The sequence below is a fragment of the Littorina saxatilis genome, linkage group LG5 (genome assembly GCF_037325665.1).
Source record: "Littorina saxatilis isolate snail1 linkage group LG5, US_GU_Lsax_2.0, whole genome shotgun sequence".
NCBI classification, from domain to species: Eukaryota; Metazoa; Mollusca; class Gastropoda; order Littorinimorpha; family Littorinidae; genus Littorina; species Littorina saxatilis.
Genome location: NC_090249.1, coordinates 12,372,158 through 12,382,019, shown reverse-complemented (window position 1 = coordinate 12,382,019; position 9,862 = coordinate 12,372,158). Strand labels below are relative to the sequence as shown.

General features: G+C 42.5%; 1 protein-coding gene across 1 annotated transcript in view; it reads right to left on the bottom strand.

Moving 5' to 3' along the window:
* Positions 1 to 9,862, bottom strand: part of LOC138966000 (serine-rich adhesin for platelets-like) — a 23,138-nt gene continuing 13,276 nt past the window's right edge. Inside the window, exons 2-5 of the mRNA XM_070338085.1 lie at positions 9,167 to 9,414; positions 8,550 to 8,690; positions 4,503 to 4,763; positions 1 to 3,753 (exon numbers count right to left, since the gene is read on the bottom strand). Coding sequence (XP_070194186.1) covers positions 3,605 to 3,753; positions 4,503 to 4,763; positions 8,550 to 8,690; positions 9,167 to 9,414 — 799 coding nt within the window. The 3' untranslated portion in view covers positions 1 to 3,604. The remainder of the gene's footprint in view (positions 3,754 to 4,502; positions 4,764 to 8,549; positions 8,691 to 9,166; positions 9,415 to 9,862) is intronic.

Below are 9,862 nucleotides of genomic sequence, written 5' to 3'. Positions count from 1 at the left end.
GGGGGGAGGTTGAGGTCGCGATGGGGCAGGAATTGGCAAATAAGAATAAAGGGCGCTCAGAGGGGGGGGGGGGGGGGGGGAGAGAAGGGCGGCGTGTGGCTAAAGACAACTGTATTCACTAGACTGAGCCGTACAGCTCATCAACAAACATTCGTAACTTTCATGAACTTCTCAAACTGCATCAAGTTAACCCAAATTCGTCAAAACACCCGCTCACGCAGACAAAACGCACTTAAAGGCATATGTACGCGCTCCCGTGTTTACAAAGTATAGTTTGCCCATAATCGATGTCAAACGCACCATAAGACCATGTAATGACGATATGTCGCCATGCGCGGACCATATACATGCATTACAGCTTGTTTTAGAGTCTCAAAAACTTTGGATGTAAACAAAGACGCGGAGTTATTTCCCTTGCGTCAACGCTACCTCTGTTGGCAAATCTATAAATAGGACGATCCAGATCAAAATGAAAATTAACATATCTCAACATTGAAGGGGTCCTAGACCACAATATTTTGCAGGGAACTTAATTTAGCATGTCTCCAGCTGTTGGTAAAGCAATTAGCGTGTATAGTCATCGAGTACATATGGCTTTAATTAAGTAATTTGTCGAAGTATTGGAATACTGAACTGGAACATGGCATACATTTTTAAACAAAAGATGTAAATTCGTGCATACTTGTTTGACTAAACAAACACATGCTCGATGTCTCTTCACCTCTTCAGATCAATTACTGATATTTCAAGCGAGAGAAAAACGAAGAAAATGATCACGTTTTTCTGCCCCAACGTGATGTAGTCAACTGGTTTTGTTCTGGAGGAAAGACTTTCTATAAAATTAACATCAGCATACTTTTGCAGCAGTGCGTTACGAACGCTGACGGTGGGTAGCATTCTGATTGTATTTCAAAAGCTGATAATTTGACTTGACATGGTCGTTTCTTTTCACATAAAATTTCATGTGTTTTTGGAGAAATAACCTGATCATAGCCTGTGAAATGTCAGTGTTATTCTCATAAAGCATGTATATAACGTCAAGCGTAGTTTGCGATGTAGAGAGAAAATATACGGACACAGTTCGTTATTGGTGATGTTTCTAGCTAGTAAAATTCTGATGCTGATAATTGGATGACAGCAACACAGAGCTGATGCACAAAAGTCTTTGAACTTTACTGTATGCATAGCTTTTTCTCCGAGCTTATTCCTGTCAGTTTCACTGCTTTATTTAACGCTAATTTGCATCCTTTTTACATTTAGTCAAGTTTTGACTAAATGTTTTAACATAGAGGGGGAATCGAGACGAGGGTCGTGGTGTATGTGTGTGTGTGTGGTGTGTGTGTGTAGAGCGATTCAGAGTAAACTACTGGACCGATCTTCATGAAATTTTTCATGAGAGTTCCTGGGTATGATATCCCCAGATGTTTTTTTTCATTTTTTCGATACATGTCTTTGATGACGTCATATCCGGCATTTTGTAGAAGTTGAGGCGGCACTGTCACACCCTCATTTTTCAATAAAATTGATGGAAATTTTGGCCAAGCAATCTTCGACGAATGCCGGACTTTGGTATTGCATTTTAGCTTGGAGGCTTAAAAATTAATTGATGATTTTGGTCATTAAAAATCTGAAAATTGTAATTAATTTTTTTTTTTATAAATCGATCCAAATTTACGTTTATCGTATTTTTCATCATTTTCTGATTTCCAAAAACATATAAATATGTTATATTCGTATTAAAAACAAGCTCTGAAAATTAAAAATATAAAAATTATGATTAAAATTAAATTTCCGAAATCGATTTAAAAACAATTTCATCTTATTCCTTGTCCATTCCTGATTCCAAAAACATATAGATATGATATGTTTGGATTAAAAACACGTTCAGAGAGTTAAAAAGAATAGAGATATAGAAAAGCGTGCTATCCTCCTCAGCGCAACCGCTACCGCGCTTTTCTGGATTGTTAATTTCACTGCCTTTGCCACGAGCGGTGGACAGACGATGCTACGAGTGTACGGTCTGGCGGAAAAAATGCAATGCGTTCAGTTTCATTCTGTGAGTTCGACTGAGCTTGACTAAATGTTGTATTTTCGCCTTATGCGGCTTGTTCTGTTTTGCAACCGTTTCAACGAAAACCTGCATAAAATTAGCCCTGAACAATTGCAACAAAAACTTGCATAAAATATAACATCAAGTTTTGTTTCAATAACTTTTATCAATGCCGCTAATCACACAATTAACAAACAAAGGGTTTAACTCGAACAAAACGAGATCAACAGAGCAAGAAGCAACCCTCGTTAGGACGGAACAGATCAAAAATTGAAAACTCAGTGAATAAACGTAATTGTAATTCTGTTTCCAGGCTTTTCACCAGTGTTCATGGCCCTCTTTTACCGTTAAAGTTGTAGCCACTAATTTGACTCGTCGCGGTCCGTGAATGTTGTCAGCTGGCACTCAGTTCAATTCACAGTTTTAATGAGCATAGTGAAACGTTCACAGTTACGTGACACCAGTGTTGGCATAATTGCCGCAAAGCAGTGCCGCTTTTGTGTTCATACTGCCCAAGGAACGCCTGAACAAGCAACGTCTCTGCTTTTGTCAACATAGCCGTGAGTTGAGAACAGCCGAGCGTCAGCGGTCCAAAAATAGAGCGAGCATACATTGCTCAAATACTCACAACACTTGTAAAAGTAGTTGCTTAAGTTCAGTGCTAATTCGTAACACGTTCATTCCCATTAAAGTCGATGCACTCTAAAACGGTGCTGCCAGGTAAAGATTTGAGTTGTCATTGCAAATATCTGCACGATATTAATGTACAATTCGAGAGTGTTCAAGACTACGAAGATGGTGCTCTTTCTCGCATGTCACAGAAGCCGTATCTCATGGCGAATGTTTGGCTAAACCCCGGGGATCATCCCAAACTGTTCGTGGAAGACGTCAGTGCAGACTTACTCATGTCAAACGACGTCATCAATTAATAGTACTCACTTCTGACGCCACCCACAAATGACGTCATCATGCACTGATGACGTCATCGCTCACGTGAACATTCTCCGCTGCTAACGGAACACAGAACTCACAGGCATCAGATCTTGCTTCAGCTTTCCGTCTGATGTCGGGTCAAAATTCAACATTAATGCCAGGCGTTATGTACCTCCCAGTTCATGCCAGTCGTGCATCTGCAGCCTGTTAGAGGTAAAAGTACGAGAAGTCATCATGTGACTGCACTTGCCGTGTGAAAGTTAGGTCACTCGCGGATATTCTTTCGGATTACTCTGCAGAGAACCACCATGCAAGGGATGTTGTCGTCTTGAAAACCAAGTCCCAACATGTCAAGGCGCACTGTGAAGTTCTCCGAGGATCATTTGGCAGATGCGTATCTTCTTAATTGCTCACAAATCTGACTCCTTAAGCTTTGCCTCGTGTCCGTTCAAAGTCATATAGCGAACTAGGCTCATCAAACGTCAGCAATAAGGCTTGTCCAGTCTGTTCAACACGAGAGAGTAGAGACACTGTAGAGATTGCTATCACGTGTGTGAGGTGGGAGGGTATTGAGTCTTGTGGGAGGAAGGAGGAGTCTATGAGTTTACAGGTGAGCGGTCATCAAGAGTCCCTGTCCGCCTTGGGCTTTTTCTTGACCTTCTTGGTTCTCTCCCAGCGGGCAGTCTCGGCCTCCAGAGCGGCGAGCTCCATCAGGCGTGACTGGAAGCTGGGGGGTGCTCCGGACAGAGGGTCGCCGTACTTGGGCTCCACTGAAAACACAGTGATGGATCACAGTTGCTTTAAACAAAGTTTTGTTGATTTACATATATTCATCAGATTCAATTTCATAGGTAGGCTATGACAACAACTATTACTTAGCCAAATTTAAAGTGATCATTGTCTTCTGTATTAGTTATATTCGTAACGAATTACTGCCTTTTCCATGAAAAAAATGAATATCTGTTTGGAATATTTACGTTGCAATGTGCATCACCCAGAATTGCTGATTTCATTTCCCCGCGCTTTCATTTTGGTTGCCTGTGTGTTCTCCCTCCCCCCCCCCCCCCCCCCCTGTAGAACCCTCTGTTTTGCTTAAGTTCCCCACCCCACCCCCAGAATTTGTTCTCCTGGTTTATTCTTGTCAAGTCCACCATCATGTAGATTTGTGTAATATTGTAATGTTTTGGTCACGTTACATAAGCGTGTTTGCTTGAGTTCTTGTACTTGTTGTGGACTGCTAATTGTAACATGTCATGTATTTTGAATAAAATGTTGTTTAAACCAAGAGTGATCGTGATCAGCGATTTTGCAGTGCATCTCAAACAACTCATTCTATGCTTCTAGTTCTACTATTACCTATGTTACCATGGTTAGATTTGATAAGGGATAGTACCGTTTGGCGCAATTCATAACGATAACAACTGATCTTCCTCGGGTGGCAGGCTACCCGTTTTACTACTATCAATATTGTGAGGTGGAATTCATCCTTTGCACACAACGACGACGAGCATCAACTGACCTTCCTTCCGGATACCGTTGCCCATGTTGGGGGTGATCTGGGTGGACGAGGCAGTGGTGTGGTGCAGCAGTTGTCGGGTGGACGTGGACGTAGTAGACAGGTTGATGGGCCGTCGGGCGGGCAGCGTGCCGTACACCGTGTAGCTACCGCTGTTGGGCGCGGACGTGGACTTGCTGGACGAGATGGTGGTGCAAGAACCGCGGGTCTGTAGTTGGCTGGGACTCCATAGAGTTCCCATGGCTACCAGGTCATCCTCGCGACCTGAAGGTGAGATGTGAGTGTCAATACAGAATGATACACGCACCACCACCAACAGATAGGCTGAAAGGCTGCGACTTTACAGTGTGCCCATAACTGTCAGATCCGCATAACGACGTGCACTCGGCGCGAGTTGGAGGTGTGAGTGTTTTAGGATACACGCATTCTCATGGACAGACGGGACTATCTGACAGGAAAGCTCCGACAGACTAGCTGACTGATAATACAGACAGAAGGACAAACACAAAGTAACTATGAACACGTAGTATTTCGTTCTACTATGTGTACTGCTACGTCGCACAAAATAACGGTCAAGAGGGGCTGTGATGAAAAAAAAAGGACAGGACCGGACAGCTAGGTAAATTATGAGCAGTTATTCTGAACCCATATTAAAAATATGACACTACCGGCCAGTGTGCGGATTTTGTGCTAGACTGTTTTTGTTTGGGCACATCGACGTTGCAGTTCCGGAGCAAACGATCCAAATTTCTTTGCGATTTTGTATTCCGTGGTCAAACAATGCACAGCCTGAAACATTTGTCACGGACAAATCTACTTTAAAAAAGAAAAAAAGAATAACAACATTCTTGTCCAATGCGACTTTTATTTTGACGTGCAAGCTGTAAAATCTCCCTACCTTCAAAGCAGACGACAAGCAGACATCTTCATTTCCTTCCAAGAGATAAATCGTTGTTCACAAAGTCTTGCAAGACTCAAACATACTTTTGTACGCTATCTTTTCTTTTCACACTCAGCTTCGCAGCAATAAAATGTCAATGCTTTTCTCAAGACCTTTGGTCAGTCAAAACGCCCGCAGAACACGGTACAGAAAAGATCTTGGATGCCGAAAGCTGAATTGACGTCATATTCAAGCTCGCGGGTTGAAGAAAGGAACATTTCGCGTACCTATCTCGAGAAATAAGCTTCGTACAAGACCAACGCCCTTCCAGTAATGCTTACGTTCAAAATTACTGTACTAGTTGATAATTTATATCCGAGACAGGAGTAGACCAGCTTCTTGTCTGTGGAACTGACCGAAATGGAACCAGACAATGTCTGACGATTTTCTTACGTAATTGTTGACGTAAACTACGGAAAACCACGTGCTGGTCGAGACTTTTCGACAAACAGGAAATGCAATGCATTTTTAATCATATACGATACCGATACATGCACAGCCTAGTGGTGACCTTAAGTGTCACTTTCTCCTGCTGATATGACGAAGTCACCGAGACAATCTTCGTTCTCGAAATTCTGGGTCGATTTCTGGGAGACGTGCAGGAGAATAAATAGAGTGTTTACGTGACGCCATTATTCGCATTATGACGTCCTCTTGATTTTTGTTTCGCTTTTGACATCAGAGGTTTTACAGGGAAGATGAGGTCAAGAGGAGACATATCAGTTTGTTTGTTTTGTGTTGTTTATCTTTAATTATGGTTACAAATGGTCGAACGGCGAAGCTGTGCTAAACATTTACCTCCACATTCTTGAGATGTTTTGATAATTCGGATGCGTACGCTGAGCTAATGCACACGGGTAGGCCAACACACAGAAAACGGACTGTCTCAGCCTCACGTCAAGTGTACACGCACATAACCATGCCAACAAAATAACACACTTACCAAGTTAAGCTAAAGATGTAAGCCTAACGGTAAGCGTATAATATATATGCACACATTCAAACATAACAATGAAGGTTGGAAGAAACTTGCAATCGTAATTTTTTACATCGGCACATGACATGTACACACATACAGACACAGACAGACAGACACAAACACACACGCGAAGGATATAAGCAGACACGCGTGCACACAGACAGACAGACGGGCACACACGCATTCGTGCTTGCAAATTATACACACACACGCACACAATGATAGACACAGTCTTCTGTATACTGTCAACCACGTCATCTCCATCATCACCCCCCCTCCCACACACAGAGGCACGCACACGACCAGAGGCACTCACACGACCACACACACACACTCTCTCTCTCTCTCTCTCTCTTGTATATTTTCTTTTTACATTTAGTCAAGTTTTGACTAAATGTTTTAACATAGAGGGGGAATCGAGACGAGGGTCGTGGTGTATGTGTGTGTGTGTGTGTGTGTGTGTGTGTGTCTGTCTGTGTGTGTGTGTAGAGCGATTCAGAGTAAACTACTGGACCGATCTTGATGAAATTTGACATGAGAGATCCTGAGTATGGTATCTCCAGAAGGTTTTTTTCATTTTTTGATAAATGTCTTCGATGACGTCATATCCGGCTTTTCGTGAAAGTTGAGGCGGCACTGTCACGCTCTCATTTTTCAACCAAATTGGTTGAAATTTTGGTCAAGTAATCTTCGACGAAGCCCGGACTTTGGAATTGCATTTCAGCTTGGAGGCTTAAAAATTAATTAATGAGTTTGCTCATTAAAGTTGTCATTAAAATCGATTTTTCGCAAACAGATTTAAAATTGATTGCATCGTATTCTTCATCACATTCTGAATCTAAAAGTATATATACATAGGTCATGTTTACTCTTAAAATGTGATCACAATTAACGAAAATAGCTGGATTAATTAATCTTACGATTAAAATTTAAGAAATCGATTCAAAAATGATTTCATCTTATTCTTTATCATTTCCTGATTCCAAAAACATATAGATATGATAGGTTGTACTCAAAACAAGCTCAGAAAGTTAACAAGAATACAGAAAAGCGCGCTTTCCTGCTTAGCAGAATACGCTACCGCTCAGTCTAATCTGGCGTGTCAATATCACTACGTTTTGCACGTGGGAGGTGAGCGATTTCCTTCACGCAGGGATTGACGAAGCTGTACTGTCTTTGTGAAAAAATACAGTGCGTTCAGTTTCATCCCGTGAGTTCGACAGCTTGACTAAATGTAGTAATTTCGCCTTACGCGACTTGTTTACCATTGTAACAAGAAGGGCAAAGCCCATACGACTCACATGCTTTACACATTTTTCCTACCAAAATACATGTGACCTTGACCCAAGGTCAAGGTCATCCAAGGTCATGCAACACAAAGCTGTTAATTCAAGACATAGGAAGTACAATGGTGCTTATTGGCTCTTTCTACCATGAGATATGGTCACTTTTAGTGGTTCACTACCTTATTTTGGTCACATTTCATAAGGGTCAAAGTGACCTTGACCTTGATCATATGTGACCAAATGTGTCTCATGATGAAAGCATAACATGTGCCCCACATAATTTTTAAGTTTGAAACAGTTATCTTCCATAGTTCAGGGTCAAGGTCACTTCAAAATATGTATACAATCCAACTTTGAAGAGCTCCTGTGACCTTGACCTTGAAGCAAGGTAAACCAAACTGGTATCAAAAGATGGGGCTTACTTTGCCCTATATATCATATATAGGTGAGGTATTGAATCTCAAAAACTTCAGAGAAAATGGGAAAAATGTGAAAAATAGCTGTTTTTTAGGCAACATTTATGGCCCCTGCGACCTTGACCTTGAAGCAAGGTCAAGATGCTATGTATGTTTTTTGGGGCCTTGTCATCATACACCATCTTGCCAAATTTGGTACTGATAGACTGAATAGTGTCCAAGAAATATCCAACGTTAAAGTTTTCCGGACGGACGGACGGACGTCCGGACGGACGGACGGACGTCCGGACGGACGGACGGACGGACGGACGGACGACTCGGGTGAGTACATAGACTCACTTTTGCTTCGCATGTGAGTCAAAAACCAATCCACTGGTTATACAATTAAACAATCCATCCATCTCTCTCTCTCTCTCTCTTCTGCCTTACCTGTAGTTCCATTGCTCCTACTGCTGATGAACTGGTCAGCCCTGAGCAGGTTGTTCTTGACGCCGTTGGAACGGAGCGGGGACTGTTTGGCGGGAGGTAGAGAGTTGCCTATAGGCCGCAGCTCCTCTCGTTCGCTGGACACTGCAACGATATCGACCGTGTGATTTACATGCACTCCACACACTCACTAGCGACGCTGAAACATAGCAGACGCTTTTGGTGCGATTCAGACACAAACTTGTGATCTGATATGCACATTGTGGTAAATTGTCTGTTAGATTTGCTCTGTGCCGAAAAGCAAGCAGTCAAACGAAAGCAGTCTTTCTTTGGACAAATGCTCCCAGCCGTATTATTAAAGCATGGTTATTTATCTGCATATAGTTTAGAAAACTGTTTTTAAGTAAGCGTCGCGAGACGACGAACAACAAACCATCGATTAACAGACACCATTACACACAAACACACACACACACACGCATGGACACACACGCACACGTATACACACACTTAAAAATATCTACAACAACAAAGCCCCCTACCACCCCACCCCCACCCCCACCCCCCAAAAAAAAACCAAAAAAACCACAATCCACAATAACAACAAAACCACAACTGACCTTTATCAAAGCTGGGGATCTTTCGATTGGTGCTGTTTCTGGAGGTAGGCCTCTTGTTGCCATGGAGATCTAGTTCCTTCAGCTTCTGCTTGTCTCCCCCTCGCTGGTCCCAGGCCCCTACGTCCCCTGCCGCCAACTCATCACTCCCCGCCCCGTGGGCCGCCGGGTGGGGGCCTCTACCCGCCCCCTCCCCATTGCCACACAGCAGGTCCGGCCCGGAGAACGGGACTGTGGGAGTGCTGGACGAACTGTGGACACGGAAAAAGGCAGAGTGGTTCAAATATTGCACCATAGTTATTTTTTCTTCTTTCATTCACATTTTTATCGATGGCTGTTGGAGTGTTTGACGAACTGTGGACACAGAAAAAGGCAGAGTGATTCAAATTTTGCATCATAGTTATTTTCTTTCTTCTTTTCATGCACATTTTTCTTGATGGCTGTTGGAGTGCTGGACGAACTGTGGACACGGAAAAAGGCAGAGTGGTTCAAATATTGCACCATAGTTATTTTTTCTTCTTTCATTCACATTTTTATCGATGGCTGTTGGAGTGTTTGACGAACTGTGGACACAGAAAAAGGCAGAGTGATTCAAATTTTGCATCATAGTTATTTTCTTTCTTCTTTTCATGCACATTTTTCTTGATGGCTGTTGGAGTGCTGGACGAACTGTGGACAAAGGAAAATGCAGAGTGATTC